Source organism: Leptodactylus fuscus, chromosome 2 (assembly GCF_031893055.1).
Source record: "Leptodactylus fuscus isolate aLepFus1 chromosome 2, aLepFus1.hap2, whole genome shotgun sequence".
Classification (NCBI taxonomy): Eukaryota; Metazoa; Chordata; class Amphibia; order Anura; family Leptodactylidae; genus Leptodactylus; species Leptodactylus fuscus.
In genome coordinates this window covers 168,246,880-168,271,437 of record NC_134266.1, presented here as the reverse complement: position 1 = coordinate 168,271,437, position 24,558 = coordinate 168,246,880, and the positions used below count along the sequence as shown (strand labels likewise).

The following is a 24,558-nucleotide window of genomic DNA, read 5'->3' as shown; positions in this document are numbered from 1 at the left end:
GGAGGGGAGTGGACAATGTCAGTAGCTGGATCAGTACTCTACACATTGTTTGTATTCAGACTTGCATGCAATTGCTGTTACTAATGACTGTCTAATAGTAGTCAGGGGGCGCTCTGTGTATTGTATTGTATTGTACTGATGGGGGCATGTGAGATGCAGGATGGAGAGTGTTGTGAGTGTGTATGTATGTGTGGTGAGAAGCAACGGTAACCTAGGGGCAGAGATGGAGGGGAGGACATGAAAATGGGGGACAATGGGGGCCACTATGGGACATAATAGAGCGTGCAGGAATGCGGCGTGGGGGGGGGGGGGAAGGGGGTCGGTCGGTCAAGGTCTTCGGTGTCGGTCAGGAGGGGGGGGGGGGCATGTCAAAAGTTTGCCACGGGGCCCCGACATTCCTAGTTACGCCACTGCCTAGAAGTACTATTAGGAATAAAACAGATAAAGCACTATACGCCATAATATGAAGAGCCCCTTGTGATTTTGTTTATCTCCATTGATATTAAAATAGAAGCCATCAATAGTCATAACCCTGCAAAATTGCTGACAACACTACAACCACTCTCCAGGGCTCCTATCTAGTACCCGTATTACTCAGACATTGAAATCTGCTACAAGTCACTATCCCTACAAAGGAGGTCCTTCACAATTAGGTGCTAAAGGCTCTCTGCTTCCGCTCCTCAGCCCTCAGTGATGATTGTAACAGTTTTCTGGTTGGATACTACAGATGGCATGGAGGGCAGGACACAAGGGTTGTAAAGCAGCTCACTGCAGAGACCTGAGAGGGATCACTTTCATTGGAATTTGTGGGACCAGAAGTAATGCTACAACCATATGCATATGTATATGTATTGTGAGAAGGTGACAGGCAGAGAGCTGGAATCACGGTATGTCTCCCATGAATTTCTGACCTAGGTGTGGACCAGGGCGGGTCTTGATTAGGCCTTAACCCCAGGTGTAGGTCTTGGGCTCGTTACTGGCCTATAAAAGGCTCAAAGCCTGCACTTCAGGGCAGATCCTAGGTGTAAGAGGAGGTGCCTAGGTCTGTCCTGGAGAGCTGAGTTGGTGACGCCAAACTGGGACTGGTTGCCTTTTTTTTCTTTATTGTGTGGCTGGAAGTAAGACACACGTATAGTTAGCCTTATTCTGTATAAGTTAGAGCTCGGACGAGCAGGAGTTTTGTTTTGCCTGAAATTAAGCCTGTATTTTATTTAGGTTATTTTTGTACCTGACCTGAAGGTTTATTTATTTTGCTGTTTTCACTAAATAAACCTGTTTGCACCAGATTTTGTGCCCCTGTCTCTGACTGGTTGGGTCCGCACCATTGCTGCTACCAAGCTACCTTTCCCACAGTATGTTTAAACAGTTTTCCAGGCTTCCTACCTAGCACCATCAGCACTGCAACAGAGTCAAAACTGCTGACAGGTGAAGAGGGCCACTTTCGTAAGTAAACAACAAATAAAGCAGGATTGAAGCTCTATATAAAACCAGCCTGTTCTCAGCATGTGAATCTCTTCAAGCCCATGGTAGCTTACAGCTCTAAGTTTGCGTATAAAACAAAAATTCTGCATACATACACTAGATATTCATCAAGGCTTCCTCTGGGTATCTGCTTCCATCTTGACACTTTGGTTATATTTTGTGAACATAAAATCTGGAAGATCTAACTAAAATTTAACAACCTAGTCAAATCTACATCATTGCCAGTTAAAAATATGGTAAGAGCAATCACCAAAGGTGTCCAACAGTAGCCTACTCCCTTCTACCCATTGAGAGCACATGGGGGAAAGATAGTAAGATCTATCACCTGAAAAAAGCATTCTGAAGTGCCATCTACCTTAAGTTTATGGCCAGCTTTAGAATTCTTCTATGACTACCTCAAGCTTTGAATCAGATTTCCCACATTCCCAAACCAATAAAATAACTTTCTGTATTAATAAACAGATCTTCCCCCAAAACACAAAATTATCATATGTCTGTAACTCAAAAGGGTTAGTAACCAAAGTTTAACCATGGATTTGTGGCAGCCATTTTCTTAAAGGCCTCCTGCAGACGACCGTGTGCCGTGTACGGTTCAGTAAAAACAGATTGGTATCCGAATATCATGTGAGATTTTCACTGATCCATACATTGTATTGAAAATGTATTGACAGAGCTGCAAGTACCAAAGGGTGATATAGGACCTGCTCCAAATTTTGCGGCTCTTTAATTCATCCCAAACACACGGCTGTGTGTATAGGCCCATTGGAATGTATCGTACTTTTATGCACAACTACAAATAAAATGCACAGTCGTGTGCATGAGGACTAACGCATCAGGTAAAGAGTACAGATTTCTTCTATGTACAAAGCCATTTATTTCAATGAATAGGCAGTTATTTCAAGCTCTATTTCTTATCAGTACAAAATATGAAAAAATATGGCTTCTGCTATGTGGGGTGTGCAAGGCCTATCCTAGGTAAGGCATGCATTTCTAAACTCATTGACGTTTGTTGCCCAAGGACACAAGAAGAAATACAACAGATTAATTGCCAACAATTCCTAAAAAGTTTAGCAAAAAATACAATAGGCTTAACAATACACTGAATCCTTATTTTCTTGCGCAAATATGGACAGGCAGCTGTGTAAGACCTCTGCTTGTTCAAGCAAGTGCAGTAAACTAGAAATTACATAGCTCTTTGTTAAGACCGCAAGGTTCTGTCTGCAAAGACCATGAATTGGCAAGCCTGAAAACAAAGAAAGCCTATTGATAAGTACCCTACTCCAACCATGAAACTCAGGAAATGATGCTGACACATAATAATACTGCGTATCCATGCAACACATGGAGAGACACAATACTTTAAATGTCTGCATACATTCCTGAAGGTAGCACAGATTTAACTTCACGTTAGCGCATATGCAGACCAATGAGCCGTGCACTCAGCCGTGAAAAAGTACTTTCTCACTGCTGAGTGTACACCCGAAGGAAATCCATTGTCACAGATTCCTCATAGACTTGAGTCTACTGAAGATCTGTAAAAACAGCCTTAAAAATCGCATGTTCTGTTATTTAACGGATCAGATACACGGATCTATTCTCATTATTTTCTATGGAGCCGTGTGCTGGCCATTAATAAACCGGCTGTGAACTCTGTGGTGTGAATAAGCACTTAGAAAGTGAAGCTCTGCCCACTAGTTATAAATGGAAAATCTAGCCTTGAATGCAGATTCATTATCTCAGGAATGGCTAAACAGGTTGCAGTGCTAAAATCGGCAATGATTAGAATAAATAACACTGCTACATGGCCAGTGATCTTTGGAGGTCTGATCACATAACACCTTAGGTAAGTGGGGCGCTTCTTATAGTGTATGTCTAATCTGCTATGACGTATAAGATCATCAAAGTGGATGAAATTTTGTAAAGTGTCAACTGCACTGTGCAACCCAAACTGGCAGCACAAACTGACTGATGCGGCAGGCTTTCAACTCATATGAATTTATGCTACAGATTTTTTTCTATGGCTTTCAACCGTTGAAATGCAAGTAAACTCAGCAGCAAAGTCATCCCTATGTGAACGTACCCCAAGAAGTTAATGAGCCCATTAGATCTACAGCCCTTTCATCAAAATGCACTCAAAACACAGCCAATTAGAAATGTACATTCAGAAATCCAGCCATGATTTTCTTAGCAGGCAGGGACGCTGCGTGCATGAAAGGTCACAAAAGGAAATCATGGCTGTCCTTCTAACAAGTGCCAGACCATAGAAAGTACCTGGAGTCATGGTCGTATTCATTGGCAACCTATCCCAACAGACTGGCATCACTTAGATGGTTAGAGAAAATCTTTAAAATGCTTCAAAATTATTATTTATATTTGTAAAAATGTTAAAATTTTAATTGCCTACAAATGGAAGTACAATTTTGTTCATGCGAAAAGCCCTTTAAGCAAGTCAATCCTAATTATTAGAGATGAGCGAATACTATTCAAAACGGCCGTTTCGAATAGCACGCTCCCATAGGAATGAATGGACACAGCCGGCGCGCAGGGGGTTAACTGGCCGGACGCCGGATGTGTGCTGACTGCATCCATTAATTCCTATGGGAGTGTGCTATTCGAAACAGCCATTTCAAATAGTATCCGCTCATCTCTACCATAATTATACAATTTTTCATTAAAGTTTTTTCTTACCTAAAGACTGGTAGAGCTCTGTCATTTTGGGATGATCCCAGCAAGTTGTTTGAGTATCATGACTGCAAGAAAAGAAAAAAAAGAAAAGAAAAATTACCTAGTTGTCCCAAATAATGTAACGTTGTACAATTAAAATTATTAGTATAGGTAAAGATTAGGCCTAATGCTCACATCATCCATAATACAGTGCCCACCGACTACTTAATGGGCCTATATTATATCTTTCTGTGCCTCTATATGTGTGGAAAAACACGCGTGCCCTGGTTCAGAGGCACGCTAGTCCGTAGAGAATATGAGGTTAGACAGCGGCACCATAAGACAGCAGATTTAGCAACTATAGGTCTAGAACCGTGATGGCGAACCTATGGCACGCGTGCTAGAGACAGCACTCAGAGCCCTCTCTGTGGGCACCCATCTGTGGAACAGATTATACTCCGTGGGGCCACTGTGGAGCAAATTGTACTGTGTGGGGGCCATGGTGGGGCTCATTGTGCTATGTGGTGGCTCCGTAATTGTGGACATGCAGAGTATTAAGGTTAAATTGCCATGTCGGCACTTTGTTATAAATCAGAGGGTTTTGGGTTGCAGTTTGGGCACTCTGTTTCTAAAAGGTTCGCCATCACTGGTCTAGAACATGGATCCATAAGCACTCCATATGATGCTATACAGAGGCCATACCCCACCCCCATCTTGGTAGATGTATTTATTTTCTACATCAGGAAACATATACTGGTTTAAAGTATTCAGAAACTAGTTTGAACTATCCAAGTCCATTTCAAGAAAGTAAAAAAAAAAAAAGTCCATAAAATATAAACTGAAAACAACCCAAACACTTTGATGACTGCAAATTCTTATCTATCTTACTTACTTGACCCCCAGGAGTTCTACAACCCTGCTTTATGTACATGATCCTTAATAAATCAGAAAAGATTGTGTATGTGCTTTAATATAGGGAGCGCCCTGCCGAATTATGAATGCAGCATATACAGAAGCTGTGCAAGACAGCAGGCTGAAACTACCAATCAGTACCAGCAAAGCAACTATACACTTAAAATACTGTACATGCAAAAGGAGATACGGCAAGTGCTTTACAGGCCTTTACTACCCCATGGCCAGATGTCAACTACTAAAACTACCTTGGATAGGTCCGGATGCAGGCAAGACAGTCTGCACATTAAAGTGCACAGAAGTGCTTTACATCCACATACAGACAGGCAAATAAGACTGAGAAATTGATATTGAGGAAAAATACTCAAGAACTTTACTTTAGTGCATTTGGAACTTAAGTAATATTTACACACTACCCATGATGTTGAAGATCACACCTACTGACATTAAAATATGGAGGGAAATATATAATATTGTGTCAGATTTATTTGGGGCAAGATCAGGTTCGACTGTGTGCATGACGACTTTTAAAGGGGCTCTATCACTGGGAAAAGTCATTTTTATCTAATCACATGCTTGCATAGGCTTTAGAAAGGCTATTTCACACCTACCTATAGTATGTAGATTGCCTCAGTGGTCTCTGAATAAGTCTGTTTTTATTCATATGCTAATGAGCTTCCAGCCAGCTCAGGAAGTTCCCAGCAGCCTCCTCTCTCCCATTATCTTCTATGTGTGTGAAACAAACAGGAAGCGAGTCATCATCAGCAGCAGCAGAGAGAGGTGTGCACTAGTCTAATTAGCATATGAATATAAACGGACTTATTCAGAAACCACTGAGGCAATCTACATACAAAAGGTAGGTGTGAAATAGACTTTCTAAAGGCTATGCAAGGATGTGATTAGTTAAAAATGACTTTTCCTAGTGATAGAGCCCCTTTAAAAAAAAAAAAAAAAAAAAAAAAAAAAAACACCTAATGTGAAATCTAATAAAAAGAAACCCAAGAAACAGGTCCCTAATAAGCCATAAAACTGACTTGCTTTGACAAGAGCCTTGGACATTAATCTATAATAAAACGTGACAATAAGTAATGGTTGCCATAGCATAAATATACCATCGGTATGATTTCGATGACACCACTTGATAGCTCAATGACTTTCCTCAGCAGCCAAGCTGAAGTTTTATTACAACTTAATGGTTTATTTTGTCTCTCTGTATGAGCCAATTACATGGATAGGTTGTTTGCCAGCCCTAAGTATACACATTCATCACCAACAGTAGGCCATGTTTTGGTAAGGTTATTACCTCTGAAAAATGACTCAATGTATGAATGCGTACAACAATAGGCATGATATATAGTAACTCATAGGAGTCTTTAAAGCCCAATTTTTTATTTTTTTTTCTGAAGGATCCAGTATTTGTTTAGTGATGTGAAGGTAGTGATCCGATAAATATATGTTAAGAAATTGCAGCATAGTATTTAGTGCTCAGATAAGTCCTGAAAGCACATGCACAAACAAACTCATGACATGTTACAACAAACATGGCTTATGTACACAGGTGCCATCACTCCGCCTGCGTCTTCATGGAATGTCACACCAAATACTGGAACTCACACATCTCTACTTATACAGCTACGAAAACGGGATCACGTCCATTCAGACAGCAATGAATATAGTTACTTAGGCCCGGTTCACATCTGTGTTCGAGGATTCCATTCCCCTCTCCACATGAAAAATACTGAGAGAAAAGCGATGCAAGCAGCACTTTTCTCTCCGCATATTTCATGTAGAAACCACACGGACCCACAGGTTTCATAGTGAACTGCTTTTTTATGCAGATTAGGTTTTGGTTCAGGGGATCACACCGTTTCCTGTCTGTGAGCGAGCAGACATTTGCTTGTTTTTATTAAAGGAGTCTATCATTTCCTAAACATATCTTTAAAGAGATCTTTAGAATGGCTATTCTAGACATACTGGTCTTTCCTTGATCCCTACATCCATTTTTTAATCATTCCGCTTTTCTTCATATGCAGTTCAGGTTCTGGCCTAATGTACAGCAGATGTGTGAGATTTTAAGCAGTGGAAGCAGTGAAACGGTGTAGAAGGAGGGATCATCTTTCAAGAAAGGGGTGGTGAGCTACGGACACCACTGATGACGCGGGTATGCTTTCTGCACAAAGATAATGCCCCCTGTACTTCCTGAAGATTTATTTGTATACGAAGAAAACCGGATTTATACAAAAATGGCTGCAAGGATCAAGGAAAGCCAGGTAAGCCTAAAATAGCATCTCTGAAGGCTAAATAAAGATATGCTCAGATATAAAAAAAAAAAAACAATACAGGTAAGGATAGACTCCCTTTAAGGTATAAGTTCAATGGTTGGTGCAATTCTTAAAGAGGACCTTTCATGTCCTCAGGCACAGGTGGTTTTATATGCCGCTAGAAAGCAGACAGTGCGCCGAATATATCACACTGTCGGCTTTTCCGATATGTGCCCCGGGGCAAGAGATATTAGTGCAGCTACTGATATCTCTTCACTGTCAGAAGGACATTCCTGGCAGTCTAGCTAGGCTGTGAGGAACCCCCCCTTCCCCCGTGACAGTACTCGTACATAGACTTGTACTGGGGTGCGTTTCTCACAGCTCAGCGTCATCACTGGGCAGTAAGGAACCCCCTCTGACAGTACAGCACTATGGACAGTACAGTCAGTGGGGGAGGGGGTGTTCCTCACAGCCTAGCAAGACGGTCAGGAACGCACTTCTGACAGTGAAGAGATATCGGTAATGGGACCGACATCTCTTGCCCCAAGGCACATAGGGGGAAAGCCGACAGAGTGCTGAATTCAGCGCACTACTTTCTAGCAGTATATAAAACTACACGTGGCCGAGGACATGAAAGGTCCCCTTTAAACATATTCTTATTACTCTGAATACCCCATTTACCAGAGGGGGCAATTCAGGTCAACACTGGGAAAAGTGGAATTCCTTGCAGCTGCTTTTCCAGATTTCCTTTGCCTATAAGGAAGCTAAATATGCAGCAATTCCACAATTATGCATTCTGCCCAACTTGCTTCTGTAAGTGGGAGGTGGGGACAGCACTGTAGCACGACAGCTCCCTGACTTTCTGCTTGGAGAATATTAAGCAGCTCCTGTATCCTGCCAACATAGAAGACGTCTGCACTGTGACTGAACTGCTTGTGTCACCAACTTGTAAGGGAAGTAGTATGGCTAACAGATGTATGTTGGATAACTGTATGCAAAGCAATTCTATAGGATATTAGTTTAACTTTTAATATATCAAATGCATTTTTGAAAGCTAGATACTTGTGATTTTCTCTCATCCAGTCTTAAGTGGCTTTTCGAGGCTAAGAAATATTAAAGACCTACCCTAAGGATAGGTCATCAATAGCAAATCGTGTTCTGACACCCGACATCTCCATTGATCAGCTACCTCAGTAGCTGATGCACAAGGAATGGAGCAGAAAGCCCTTTTCTCTCTAGTGGCTGAACCAAGTCACTGCAACTTATCCCCTATTCAAGTGAAAGTGATTCTTTAATACCAGATCTGGTCACTACATAGAGAACTTGTGGGGCGAGGTGTATCAGACCACCAAACTTATATGCCTGACTCAGTCTTTTGATAGGGTTTTCCGCGCTTAAAATATCATAACCCTTCTCTTGACCCATCCTGTTCACCCATCACTGCATATTCACCGTGTACTACCATACCACCTCTTATCATACTTTATTTCTGACCAGCTGCAATGGCTTTCCATACCATACCATTACTCTGATGAATCTGCCCTAACCAAACTTTCTAATGATCTTCTACCTACCAAAGCCAATGCTTCTCTGTGATCCTCCCTTTTGACGTTTCCGCTGCTTCTAATAGTCACAACTATGCCCTTTTAGACCTTTTCAACTACATAGTATCGAATAACCTCAACTCGGCATGGACCGTGTTTTGAAGCCAAAAAAGTGGCACATCGCACTTTGCATTTACAACGAACAATCTTTTTTTTTTTTTAATAGTACTGTATCAAGGTAAAGCAAACTGAGTCCATCTCAGTACAATGCAGTGAACAAGTAGCTTCAGTGTCTCCCAGTCACAACACCTTATGTAAACCTGTCTCTGTCAGTCTGTCTCAAGGCTCTGTCTTAGAACCCTATTCATCTCCATTTATACCTTGGCCTGGACCAGCTCTTTGAGTCCAATGGGCTTCATTACTACCTTTATGTTGATAACACTCGTGTATGCCTTTCTGGCCTAGATCTTTTGCATATTTAAAGGAGTTGTCCCATCACAAGGATCCTACCTATACTGCTAGTTTATGTGGATTTAAGACTTTTTCTAAATACATTGCTTTATCAAAACTGCTTTGTTTGGCTGCCATCTTAATTTATTCACTTCATTGTTTACACTCATTTCTATGACCACGGCCCCGAACCATGGGCTTATCTGCTCAGTCCCCAAGTGAAGTAGCTGCCTTCTCTCAGGGGGTAGGGGCTGAGTGCTGGGAGCAGCTCTGAGCTGTGTATGTCTCTGCCACAGACAAGCAATGGAGCTCCTCAGATAGGGGAGGGGGGAGCTCTGGGATTTCTGAGCTCTTATCTCCTGCTTTTCCACTTATCAGTCGGTTTAATTGAATTTGGCTGATATGAATTTGGCTGATAAGGGCTGCGATAGGGAGTCCAGTACCTCTGTATGTATTACAAACTGACTCAAATCCAGCTCTGTTACATCAGCTTCTACATCAGCTTCATATTGTGGTAATTCATTTACAACTAATCCCTCATTACTGACTGCAAACATAGCAGATAGCAGAGCTAGTGAAACCCCACCCACCAATGTGCTGAGAAAACCAGGAAGTGAAGAGAGCACACAGCCTGCAGGTTGGTGAACAAGCGTGATGGGAATACCCCTTTAAAGTCCCAGGAAACAAATGATACTAAATAGTAATATTAATAACATTTAATTCACTACTAAAACCATAATAGGATGGTCACATCACAATGCTTTTGGAGTTGAAGATGGCTCAAGTCACATACCGTAACCACTTAAACCATACACATATTTACTTACATTATGCCATCTGAAAGGGAAAGGCAGAATGAAAAGATCCCATTTTGTAGTCAATTGAATTTAATCTTTTTCAAAATCCCCTTTATTTCTTGTAAAAGCCCTAGAATAATGTGCACTAAGAGGCCTGGAGTATAGCGCATGAAATGAAAGGTCATTTCTATTGTACTCAAATACTGTATACAGCATACTAATAGTACTAAAACACTGTAGTACCACATTACATACTACTAAACTCAATTTCAATGGTACTAGCCAAGCATTTAATGTGTATGAGAGCCTCCCAACTCTTCCCTGACAACAGGTGTCAAGGACAATAAGAATCTGGCAGTTGCGTCCTTTAGTTCTAGAAGCATTTGCTAGTGACTTTCTCGCTTTTCCCAGTTTAGTACACCTGACCAAGTATGCATGCATGTGAATGAGGTGGAGAGAGAGCAATCAGCCAAATGAGAATGCAATGCACTTTGGTCATTACTTATCTAGTTTAGGCAAGGCAGGACGCAGGAAAGAAAATGCCTTCTGCAAAAAAGGTATCAGGGCCCCTTGCTTCCCAACTGCTTTTTTGATTATTAGGGCCCCTTCACACGGAGTTTACGCGCCGCTCATTTTGTTCGTTTTACACATGACGCACGTTATACGAACATGCCATTGAACTCAATGGCTAACTACATTTTACACGTGTATTTTTACACGTGTAAAATGAACAAAATGAGCAGAGCGTATATAGAATACACAAAGTGTAAACTTCGTGTGAAGGGGCCTTTAGACTTTTCATAAAGAATCCCTTATGCCCAGTTCACATCTGTGTCGAGGTTTGCGTTCAGGGAGTCCGCTTGGGGACCCCCCCAAATGGAAACCTATCTGCATAAGAAAAGAAGTTACCTAAGGAAGCCCACGGACCACATAGGTTTGCTTGCAGGACTTTTCTCTTTACATATTTCATGCGGATAGAGGAATGGAATGGTCTGAACACAGATTTGAACCAGGCCTTAATGGCGTGCCAGTCATCATAGGAATAGTTTGTGTTGGTTCTCACATCTTTGAATAACGGGTCACTGAAAAACAGCTTCTGGTGCACTCCATCTTTCACTGAGTCAAATAGACAAAGTTAGTTAGTGAATAGTGACAAATAGATAAGTGTAGGATATGCACCGAATCTGTCAGAGACCAGTCATTGGTATGCGAGAATAAGCCAAAGACTGACAATTGGAAAAAAAAAACCTCAGGCTGTGAGTATCAGTAGCGCCACAAAAATTAGTCACTTCTGGTCCAATGTTTTGCCCTCTAAAGGACCAGAACAACGGACAGCCAAGCACTGTCTACATAAATCCTTTGGTTTGTCTAGTCCTGATCATTATTAAATGGGTTACCTTACTATTAATATGTATCCCCTATCCTATGGATAAAGGATAATTGATTGCCACAACTCTGAACAGTAGGACCCCCACTGTCCATGAGAACGGGAGTCCTCAAGTGTCCCTAGATGTGACCCACATGAACGATGCAGTAGTGCACATGAATGGCCACTGCTCTATTCACTGTACCAGTGATCTCCATCAGTCTCATAAAAGTAGATAGAGCATTGGTCACACAAGCACATAACTGCTCCTTTTACTTAGGATGATCATGGACCCCCATCCTTGTGACCATTGGGGGTCTAAGTAGCCAAGCACCTAGTAATGAAACACTTATCCGTTATGTTGTGGACAGGGGAGAGTGTGAAAGCCTAAAATGCCATGCATAATCTACAGCAAAACTCACAAAACTCATATGTTACCAATTTCTACCAAATTCAGAGCAAAACATTTACAAGGATCAATGGCTATATTTCAAGCCAGCTCTGAAAGAACAATGAAGATATGCAAGTGTTCATATACAAAATGGCTGCCTTTCTGCTTACAAATGCCCAGAGGATATTTTTCATGCAGTGTCTTTCATGTACAAGACTTCAGCTACAATGTAACTCCATCCAGTGGGAAATAACATCTAATGTTGGTGCGAGCCGCGACAATAACCTTTCATCAATTAAAAAAAAAAACTCCCTTAATAGCCAGATGGAAATCCAATGTCTAACGTAGCAAATTCCCGAAGATGTCCCCTGGCAAAGCTCCTGCTGTGCTAATTGACAAGTGACGAATTTAAAGTGTCGAAAATTATTCTGCGTGGACTGAACGGAGACTGACAAACTTATGTCACATGGAAAACAATTGCACGTCCTCCAAGAGGGAAGCACATGCTGCCTGGCACTGCAATGAAATAGGGTTTTGTGGCTGATAACACAGAGGGCAGATTTTCTCGGGTACTTTATATGCACAACACAAGAAGGCTGCAGCTATTTCACTTCTGGTCTGAAAAGTACTGCCGTCGCTGCTGCTTCCCCCTGCACACTTTGAGCTCAGAAAGTTATCATTAATTCCAAACACAATCTTGCAGCTTAAGAAAAGGTTAGACTCCAGTGAGAGTTCCTTCCTAAGCTGCTCTGCCATTTTCAAAGGCCATTTAATTGTTAGCTTTGGGAATGGAAGGTGGGCTGCACTAAGACTGCTTGCATTAAACCTGGAGGATGAAATGCCAGCTCAGCATATAGTGGGCAGCTGCACAACACCTTGCAATACCCACAATCCTTAATTGGGACTTGATAACAAGAGGGTAGTCATAGTGATTTGGGAAAAAAAAAAAGGTTTGATCTGGAGATCACACTGTGAGGGATTATTTCTTTCTTACAGTCATTTATTAAAGTGATGTGCCTAAATGGATTAAAATATCTGCAATCCCCTTTTTGAAGCCCGATAAGCAAGTCAACATGCTCCTGCAGATATAATGCACTAACCGGCACATTACAAGCAAAGACAGAGGAGAAAAAGGAGACGGGGAAAAAAAACAGCAGCAGCAGGTTGAGATAGGAGTGTGAAATTGCTGGAGATGGGATCCACAAACAATGAGATCAAAAAGTGGATTTTGACAGCGTGGGCACTTTCAGCCTTTCCAAATCAAGGGGACATTTTACAGTCCTTTAAACTTGGGAGATTTAACTTGCCATAGGCACTGGCCGCAGATGAAACATTAAACACGTATCAGATTCTGCATCTTAAGAAAGGCTTGGCTTTCACGGTCAAGAAAGTTGTCACGGTAGAGAAAAGTGAGAGAATCCAAAGAGAGATTAAGGCCAAATTCCACTCAAAACCTGAGATGGTTTCTCCTTATTCACAAAATAGCATCCTGTGATAAAACCTTGATATATATATATATATATATTTATATATTTTCTTATTTAGTTTTATTCTTATCTAGTCAACAACAGGATAGAACTGGTGACCACCAGCTTTCCAATAACCCTCCATATTTCAACCCATAAGAGGGGTAAGGGTTTGAGGATAACTGCACTTGTACCTGAGTTTTAAGAGTTGACTGAAGTTGAGGGTACTGTATATTCACAAGGTGGGGGTCGCTTCAGTACCATATTGCAAATACCACATGGTGTATGATCCATTACACTATTACTGCTTAAATCTATAAGAAGAGATCACTTTAACATGATGTCTTTAAGAACTAATGGGATTATGTCAGAAAATTGAAAGCGATATTTATCAACATAGCCAGTGACCACAAATCAGATCAATGCGCTCAAAAACCAAGCGTAGAAAGAGTTTGCATATCCCAATGTTTCACCAGATATATGACATCACGAGTCCTCTATTTATCAAATGGGCTATACATTCCTTATATATAAACCTAAGTAAATGGAATTTTGGAGAACACTTATTTGCACAGCTGGTGGTCAGACAGCTCCATTTATTTCAATTGGACCTCTGGAGATAGATGAAATAGATTGCTCGGCTAACTCCAGCGGTGGTGCCACTGGAAAGAAGGGTGCAGGAATGAGCCTGCCCAACCACAAGTGATTGTGGGGATCCCGGCCATCAGACCCCCCTGACTTTCAGGATGTGGAAATTCCTTTAAACAAATGTGATACCCCTGATGTAACTACAACTCGCAACCAAAGTGAGCTGCACTGTGGGTATTAAACCCGCAGCATGGCAATCCTTGCTGTGCATGTGACTCGCAGCTTTCAGTCTTTGCAATGCACACAACACTTTTGGAATACCACCACTGCGGGTATGTGACGCAGTTTGGTTTTTTTGGTCAAAGCCAGAAGTGGACTCAAACGGAATGGGAAATAGTAAGTAAAGAACCTTTCTACTGGATCCACTTCTGGTTTTGGCTCAAAAACTGCAGTGGGTGGTTTTTTTTTTTCAGTTTTTTTTAATGCTGCATGTGAAAGCTCCTCAGCAGAAATCTCAGAAAGGAAGAAGGTGTTAATGTTTAAGATAAAAACAATGAATCCCATGAACATTCTCCTTAGATACAAAGCATACACGAAAATGTGTAGATTGAATAATCCAGCCTGCAGGTCATAATTGGCATAGCTACAACAAAATAAGGATTATCATCCATTTCACACCTAAATAATGAAGTTAATCAGGATTATCCACTATTCAGGACAGATCAGCAGGGATCGGAGGAAATCTCTGTGATTAACCTTTAGTAATACAATGACATATAAATAGATGGTCAAAGGACAGGACTTCCTAAGGACGACATACAGGAACATCGACAGTCCCAGTAACTACCACAGAAAGTACTGGAGAACACAATGACCATGGGGTTTTGTGGTAACTGTGGGGAGGGGGGGGGGGGTACTAATTTACCACATGGACTCAAACAAACAATCTTCAGCACTTAAAGGGTTTGATCGAGAACACTGAAAGCTCTTGGAGACGACCAACCAAAGAGATGTTTTTTTGGAGAGGTTTCACTGTACATACAATATATATACATATTCTGCTTAGTAATTATTAATAACTCCTAAAATCAAGGGTTAAAAGTGTGGACAATGTATTATAGAATTGTCAATGTGAAATGCCACCATGTTAGACATGGGAATACAGAATTAAGTTTAAGTAAGAAAACGCTAATTCCTATAGACAATGGTCTCTCTGTGTAATCAAATCTATATTCATCCTGACGTGTATATATAACAACAACGATTTATCATAGTACGGGGAAACATGGTATCCATAACTGGCAACATACACCAGGTATGGTGTGCTTATAGCCAGCCCTGATGTTCTAGCAGTGCACCTATATACCACCTATAGCGCTCCACTAGTCCAGCACCCTCATGCTATTACTTAGTACAAAGCCTGGAGCCTCCAGGAATGCTAAACTCCAGTACGCAAAATACATTTCCCCGTACCAGAAAGAAAATCCAAAGACTTTACTGTCCCACAAAGCTGACCTAGTTTTAAAACCTCAATCTTGTGTGTTTTCCGCTGCCTGAATAATCAAACAACCTGGCACCCATCTGTATTTCTATCTCCTCTATTTGCATGGCGGTAAAAAGATATTGTCAAAATTGCTCTGGGAGAGGAAAAAAAAAAAAGAAAAGAGGCTTCAAAGGAAATTATCATATTTTATGACAGCACAGTCACCATAGTGACAAATGGCGAACAAGTACAGTTAATGGGGGAAAGGCAGGTACTGGGAGACGGATGCCTGAAAATAATAACCCAGACTTTGGAGGATTTCTGCCTGCTTGCATATACATATCTGGCATATACACATGCAATCACTTGTCCTAAATCCAGGGATCAGGCTCATCTTAGCAGAACTTTAGTTTTAATGCATGATGGCTCTGTGAATGGAGGAAACCAATAAAAGGGGCTTAAGCAAATATTGAGATTGAGAAGCATTGTGTAAAATGAGCAGAGCACAGAGCAAAGGGCAGTGGACTTCAAGACGACTCAGGAACACTGTTTACTTTCTCAAGGAAGACAAGTAATGCTTACATGTTACTGCGTGACTTAGACTTTCCAGCTCCTCCTGATAGGGGCATCTATTATACCCATATATACTTTACATTAAAGGGTTTTTTGTTACGGTAACAGGAACCAATACATGTACTCAGACTGCCCAGCCAAGTACTTAGAGAGTACAACCAGAACCCAATCTGCATCTACTTTTACTTCCAAGTGCTATATGAAAGGAGCAGGACTGCGTTTTCTCAATCGGAGCAGAGCTGAGTTTGTCCTGTCCTGGGTTCCAACCAAGGGCAACATCTGTATAGAGTATATATGTTCTCCAAGTGTTTATGTGGGTCCCATATGTACCAAGAACTACCTACTAGGTTACTTAGATTGTGAACCCCAATACCCCAAGTAGTCATGCGAGGACAGCGCTGCAGATATATAAATGAATACAATAACACGCTTAAATATTGTAATGATATCACAATAGCTGTTGTATAAAACCATTATTTCTAAATGCATTCTGTCCCGCTGTATACAGATTGTATAGAGGGCACACGCCAACTGAATTCAGCTCTGCTACATCTGTATACTAAAGATCTAATTCATTAGGAAGCTGAATGAACGCATCAATGACATCTACCCAGTAAATCCAATGAGTCTCTAGTATCTACTTATATATGTAATAAAAATAAAGTAAAACAATCATGATAATACTAACATCCAAGATATGAGCCTGGACAACTCCGTCTCAAGGAGCAGCCAAGGGAGCGGGGTTATTCCAGTCCACACAATACAGGTAGGTATCCTAAGGCAACATTCTTTAAAGGGTATTTATGACTGGAGATGCTCTTTCTTGTCAGGTCCTCCCCACAGGCTAGCGGATGTAGAAGTATTCACCAGATAATGTATCGCTACAAGGAAACATGTGATATGATGGGTCCTATCCACCCAATACCCAAGTGAAGTCCTGGCAATGCCAACCTGGTGCCACTAAATATATATCGCTCTTGTTCTAACTTCCAAACTAAAACTTGTGGCTATTTTGCTGAGCTTGCCCTCCATGAGCGCACACATCCCAGCTGATCCATTACAGGCTGACACCAATATATTACAGTAAATAAGAATGCGGATGGCGGGCAGGTACTAAAATGCCATTGTGCGCTCCCACAAGAAATCAGGCAGAAAGTTGACCTTTTCAGAAGTCTGAATGAAGCTGTAAAAGGGGGAGGGCAGGCAGCCTCCTTCCACAACAAAGGTGTTCAGTCACCTACTGGGCAGCGCTGCTGAGTCTACGGGAACAAGGACATTGGAAGAGTCCATGTAGCAGAGCGGAGTTTGTCATGTGGCTCTGGAATGGTAGTGCAATACAAGGTGCACCTACACATAGAGATAGCCTATAGATGTGCTCTAGGCAGCAGTAACAATCCACAGTCCACCTAGCTACCATGGAAGCTGACTGGATCCAGCACGGAGGACAACAATGAGACAAGCTATTGTACGTGATTTGTACAAGCCCGCTCAGGTCTCATCTGTTGATGTGAGAATGGCGGCAGCGGCGGCATGTCACCGAGGATGAGTCCCTGTCACAGCACAGCCTCAGCACCTCTGTCCCTGCTGCCGCTAACCCCTGTCATGCCTGCACAAAGTTTCCCAGGCTGGCTTCTCGTAGCCCAGCTGAGCGCTCCATCCCCTCCGCTGCAGCTGCCATGGAGCCCGCTCCCTCACTTACCCTTTGAGTAGCTCCCTCATGGCTGGGAGAAGTAGGGCTCACACTGTGAGGAGGTGAAGTTCCGGGCTCACACTGTGAGGAGGTGAAGTTCCGGGCTCACACTGAACCGGAGCAGGGAGATAGCACTGCAGTGATACTAGCACTACACAGGGCTAAGGAGAGCAGGAGGAGGAGTGTGATGAGGAGGAGGGAGGCCTGCAGGCTAGACAGGGCGGTACTCGCGTTTAACCCTTCCTAAACACCACATCACTGGAAAGTGCCCTTTCTGCCCAGTTTGGTGCCAGTTACTGTATATTAGCTGAGCCTTCCATTCCTGTGTGCCTGTGGTGTGAGGTCCATGGCCCATAGTCATTAACCTTTTGAAAGCACTGAAAGAAATCACTCCAAAGTTGCAAACTACCCTTTCTGGTGCCAATGTTCATGCCTAAAAGCACTTTGGGCCAAGTAGGCTTATGTGTACTTCACTTGTGCATTGGGTGTCCATCCTTGTGGACCAGACAAATGGACAACAGGACCGCAAAAATAACAGACACCAAGCCTAAAGCACTCCGTTAACTACAATGGGGTGGTTTGGGTGGGATTCTGATCTTTTGACTGAACTCATCAGAATAAAAAGTTGGGCTTGCAGGACATTTTCATCCTGTGATTTATGACGGATCTGCACCGAATAGACTTGAGATGTGAACCCAGACTTCCAGCCTGTCTGATCAATATGTTTTCATAAACAAAATAGTTATTAAAAACATATCCGTCAGCCAGTCCATGTCAGTCTATGCCACCTGTGCCAAGTGTCCATCTGGCGCAGATCCCTCACAAATCGCCTAATGAAAAAGTGCAGCAAGTGTGACTTTTTTGTCCACCAAATTAAGGTGATTCACACAGAGTAAACTGGCGTGTATTTTGGCGTGTAACTTTACACGTGGAAAATAAGACTCCCATTGACTTCAATGACATTTTTTTGCACGTGTAAAAAAAAAAACACGCCAAAATACACGTCAAAACACGTGTAAAATGTCATTGAAGTCAATGGGAGTCTTATTTTACATGTGTAAAATTACACACCAAAATACACGCCAGTTTACTTCGTGTGAACTACCCCTAAGAAAAAAAAAATACAGACACCTGATGGACACTCATTGGAGCCCATTATAGTCAATGAGGTCCCTTGGGCTCCATTCGTATCCATTTTTTTTTTTTACCAATCCATTTTTGTCTATTTGCAGATGTGAAAAATGTGCTTTCTATTGCAGGAGTCCATTTTTTTTATTTTTTATTTTTTTTTATATCTGATGGACAGAAAAGCGTTATCTATTATGTTTTATGTCCTTTAGGCCAGGGCCCCATGGTAGGGCCAAAACAGTGTTTCTGCCGCGGGAATAATCACAGCGTTTTACAGTAATGGCTAAGTGGATGGAATTCTAGTATATCCCAAGCCTACTTTGCGGTAAAAACCGCAGTGCATACATGCTGCAATTTCCAAAACCAGCACGTTTTTGGAAATCGCAGCATGTCAATTATACCTATAAAAACGCTGGCGGTTTCCCATAGGTATAATTATAACAAAAAGTCTGCGTAGGAAGTCTGCGGTTTTTCATGCAACGCTTTATTGCTGCAGGACATCCCGTGGGGACTTAGCCTTAAAGAAAGCAGATCTGCTGTTGATCCACTTTAAACATTAAGGGAAGATTTAACATTATTGGAATTTTTTAGCCGGTGCCCCACATGGCATAAACGGAGCTTTGGCCACGGTAGAAAGGCCACGGCAAAAACTGCAGTATGTTACAGTCACTGCAAATTCTAGCGGATCCCATCCACACATTGCAGAAAAATACACTCAGCATGTCAATTATACCTATGGAAACACTGGCGGGTACCCTATAGTTATATTTGAAGCAGAAAGTCCACAGAGGAAACCTGTGAAAAGTGCTGCGTGAAAAACTACAATGTGTTTCTGCCACAGTTTTTACTGCATCACTTTTTTGCTGTGGCCTGCTATGTGTGATCTTAGCCTTAAAGTCCGTTTTGTTGAAGTGTATTGGTGTAATTTGCGCCAAATTTATCAAATGTCGCACAATGTTTGATAATTTAGGTAAACTGACTAAAGTAAATTTGCAACATTTTTTGTGACTTTTTTTTTGTGCAGTTCATAAATGTAGAGCACAGTCAGCTAGACAAGCCAACATTGTCTACTTTCCCATTCGCTTTTGAAAAATGAAATGAGTGGTGTAGAAATTGAGTAGCCACAAAATTTTTGCACAATTGTGCTAAAAAAAAATGCATCTCTCTAACTTTTTATGACAGAATTCTAGAGCGCAATGAGGGGGGTCTATTTAGTCACCCAGCCCACTTTTGTGGGATATCATATTTGATAAATCCTCCAATGTATTTTTTTAACCCATATATAAATGGTTTGTGTCGAAAAGGGCAGATACGTTAAATGGGCCCTCTAAATATATAGGAAAAGGTGATGTGGATGTCATTTAGACTAAGGGTGAGTTCACACGCAGTAAAGTGCCATGTGATGTGCGCTAATTTGCGGCCGCGTATCAATGGGAGTGTGAACGGCCCGCAAAAGCTCACGCGGCGTATACGTGCCACATCACGCGGCACTTTACTCCGTGTGAACTCACCCTAAGGACACAAATTGCAGAAACACAGCTTTTTTTTGTTGCAGATTTTGCTGCATTTTTTTCAGCCAAAGTCAGGGATGGAGTGAGCAGAAGGTAGAACTATAGGTGCTTTATACAGTATATTTTCCATCCTATCTTCACCTATTCTTGGGATAGGTCATAAAGGGGGTAATTAAGGCTTTGCTTAATTTTTTTAACACAATTGCAAACGTTGTGCAGTAAAAGCACACGGACCACATAGACTATAGTTCCATGTGCTTGCCGTCCGCTGCCCACATGAATCATGCACACAGGAAAGTAGATTGGGAATTACTTTCCTGTCCGCAAGATCCCTGCGGAGATCTGGAGGCAAGCACACGGATCCCATTATAGTCTATGGGGTCCGCGTGCTTTTACTGCACCAGTGCTTGCAATTGTGTTTGGTATCCTGTGCGGGGGGGGGACCCCATGCGGACTCCCCCGGACGGAATCCAAATGCAGATGTGAACGAGGGCTAAAGCAGTGCGCTGCTATTCTATTGCACCCACTCCTCCTACTCTCATTCTTAAGAGTCTGATTAAGGGCTCGTTCACATCTGCGCCCAGGAGTCCATTCTGCAGGTTTCCGTTTCCTGCACAAAACAGGGCAGGAAACACAAACCTGCAGTCATTTTTTCAAACCTATTCATTTGAATGGGTTTGAAAAGTGTCCGGCCGTAAGCGCCGGTGAGCGTTTTATGCTCTCCGCGGAAAAACAGTTTTTTTTAAACCGGACACAGAGTTGGACATGCAGTACTCTTTGTCCGGTTTGAAAAAAAAACGGTTTTGCCGCGGACCGCATAAAACTCTCACGGGCGCTCACGGCCGTACTCGGCATGACAGTTTTCTGTCTTCTGCATGCAGAAGACAGAAACCTGAGAACGGAGACCTGAACGCTAGTGTGAACCCAGCGTAAGATCAAACTGACCAAAGTGTCACTTCTATCTACTCTACTCACAACTTCACTGTTTATGTTGTTTACACACACCTATATGGTGAATAAACACATTGCCATCGTTGCATTCTTACATGAGCGTGAAGTCTTGCTTACTATTGTTTAGCAAGTCAAACACATGCATGTCAGATGTATCAATTGCGAAATACACCCATCAACACATTGGCAAGATTGGCACGAAAAAAAAAAAAACCAACAGCATTGCGGAATCCAAAGACACTGACTTTATAAATCCTTTTGTGATTAATCTCCCCATGAGTCTCCACTTTGGAAACCAATCATAAGAATGGGGGTTGCAATTTTCCCCATTTCTTCTTACTGTTTAAATGGACCAGTGGTCAAGCATACACCCTGCTGTTATTGTCTATGGTGGCATTCTTAGTCAGTCATGCAGGGGTGGATTAAGATTACTGTGGTCCCTGATCTGTATAATAATTGTGTTCCTCCCACCAAACTAAAGATCTCAGTCTTTTAAATGGGCTAACAGCTATAAGAAGTGTTAAGATGGGTTTATACATTGCCCATGTAAAGTGTACAGAATGTACCTGGAATGCTGAAAACCCCAACAATCAGATGAGCGTATAATACTGTCACCTTATTAGAAGACTAGTTGCAGCCTTATATTTACAGGTACATGTAAAATTCTACTGCTACCGCAAGCCAATTCTGGCATACACTTGCTAAAGTTTGTGAGAGAGCTTCGGGTAGCCACCCATAAAGGACACATTATATTCTACTACTGGTTCTATATATTCCAAATTGTGGGGCACCATGCATGCTTGAACCCTACTCCATTCAGACTCCTCTTCACCAGCCACTCCTCTTCCCCTAGAGATTGTGTGGTATTCTAGACATAGTGGTCCCATCCATGGCACCCCTAGACCTGTGTTACTTATTCTGTGTATAAGTGATAAATGTCAGTTGTGGGAAAACCCCTTTAAGGCCAGGACCCCACATGGCGTAAATGCCACAGCATTTTAAAATCAGGGCAATATGGATGGGATTCTAGCAAATCCCATGCCCATTTTGCAGTAAAAACCGCACTGCGGACATGCCACAATTTCCAAAACCAGCGGGGTTTGCAAATCACAGCATGTCAATTATACCTATGGAAAGGCCAGCGGTTTCCCCATAGATGTAATTGAAACAGAAGTATTCAGAGGAAACCTCTGCGAACTTTCTGTCTAAAGCGCTGCAGGAAGAACCACGATGCGTTGCTGACATGGTTTTTCCCACAGCGCTTCTTTTCTGCAGGATGCCATGTGGGGCCTTAGCCTAACTCTGAAAAAAAAAAAACAGATATTTATTTCAATCAGTAAAAAGCTGCCATGTGCCCATTTGGTGCCATTTATTATGTGTAGAACCACTCTGGGCTACCGTCTTTTCTTTTAAAACCATTGCTCTGTTAGCTTTATCTTAAGGTTCCCATGTAGGTTTGCTTTCACAGCGCTGTCTTACCAACATGTGACTCGTGTACGAATATGCATCGTGACATGGGTGCATCACTAGCAACAGTGATCAGGTGTTGGCCATACAGTAGTTTCAGCCTCAACTAGCAAAGGAACCATTGGCAAGGCTCATATGTCATTGCCCAATTTTACTGTTTCTATATCTCTAGTCAGTTTTTAATTTTATAACGTACAAGGCACCTCATGCTATCTTATTATTTATTAAAATAATGAGAGATCAAGTAAATGGGAAGCTATCATTTTTATTAACGTCTGACATGTCATAGCGAAATGTAATAGGATTTAATCCATGGGGTCCAGATGCTGTGACCCCCACAATCACTAAAACAAAGGGCAGAAAGGCTTAGCTGAGTGCTGTAGCCCATTTTTTTCTGCACAAGTCTGCTCAGTATTCCTCACAGAGAAAGTGTGCCTAGAACAGATTCACTGTCTATAGGCTTTAAGGGTAAGTTCACACGGAGTCTTTTGGATCGGAACCTGAGACGGAGGCCGCCTTAGGTTCCGATCCAAAAAACGGGTCGCCGTGACTGAAAGCCAGTGGCACTGCACCGGCATCCAGCCACGTACTCACTCCAGATTAGGCCCAATGAATGGGCGTAGTCCGGATGGGTGGGGTTTCTTCAGGCAGAATCGCGAGGTGACTCGACCTGAAGAATGAGCATCTCACTTCTTTTTTCCAGGAGCCGGAAGAATCGGCTCCCGGAAAAAGCTCCTGAGTGGCTCCCATTTATTTCAATGGGAGCCGTCTTTTTGGTCAGGGTTTTGAGGCGAATACGTGTATGGAATATGTGTGAACTTACCCTAATAATATAGTCAAACACGGCAGATATTTTGACAAAATTCCTGCGACTGTTCCATTTATCTGAATAGGGCATTTAAAAATCGATGCTCTTGCAGCAGAAACAATCCCATTACGATTTTTAGTTTCAGAAATCTCTGCCACAGGTCTTCTACTTGTCAATATACCCTAAGGCTATATTCACACAGCATATTTTACAGGCTAAAAAATACGGAACTGATTTCAAGAGAAATCACCCTCTAACGTCCTGGTACCTTGCTGTTGTATTTCTTTTTTTCAACAACGATTAAGCTGTGCAAGCGACTGCAAAAGAGACATCAAATAGCAAGCAAACATATTTGGGGCGTATTTAAGTAAATTCATCTTCTCAACTAAGTGACATGTAACTTCTTTTTGAGCTGCACAATGCATATTTCCAACTGAAGTCAATCAGAAGGTGTTAGTATAAAAAGCTGGACATGCAAATAGATCTGTGATCCATCTCACTGCATCATAGGCTATAGACTTAGTTCGTACAGTTCAAAAAAGCAAAGAGAATTCCAGCAATAGAGGAATATGAGAATTTACAGACTCAAGCAATTACACAGGGCAGATTAGTGCAGGAATTCAATAGAGATATGATAGGTTCATAGACTTAGAAGTGCTAGTGAGTGACTAGGTAAATCTTGCTTCTTTTGCAGTGCTTGCATGAGACAATTAACCCTTTCATTGCCAATATTCACATTTTTGCCTGACATTTGTGCAGTAGAGCATTTTCATCACTACACACATTCTTTAAACATATATTTTTATTTTATTTTTTACTGAGAGGACAATCCGGTTAGTGAAAAATGTTTTCTAAAGGACTTTCTAAAGGCTAAGAGATGACATTTTTTTCATTAAATACAAACTGCTGTTTTAATAGCAAAATGCTGATGATCTTGCCTTTGCAAATCTTGAAAAAAAACCTCCATTATATATGAGTAGTTTCTTGCTGTTCATTCAATATAAAGTTTAGCTTATGCAAATCTTA

The 24,558-nt window shown here is 41.8% G+C and overlaps 1 protein-coding gene across 14 annotated transcripts in view; it reads right to left on the bottom strand.

Annotated features, from left to right (window-relative positions):
- Nucleotides 1-24,558, bottom strand: part of DMD (dystrophin) — a 1,873,751-nt gene that overhangs the window by 100,454 nt on the left and 1,748,739 nt on the right. For 13 of the 14 annotated variants that reach the window (XM_075265063.1, XM_075265067.1, XM_075265060.1 and 10 more), the window contains one exon: nt 4,171-4,232. In XM_075265063.1, the coding sequence (XP_075121164.1) occupies nt 4,171-4,232 (62 nt within the window). Of the gene's footprint in view, nt 1-4,170; nt 4,233-17,676; nt 17,752-24,558 lie in introns of those variants that run through there. The other variant, XM_075265074.1, reaches the window with a different exon arrangement.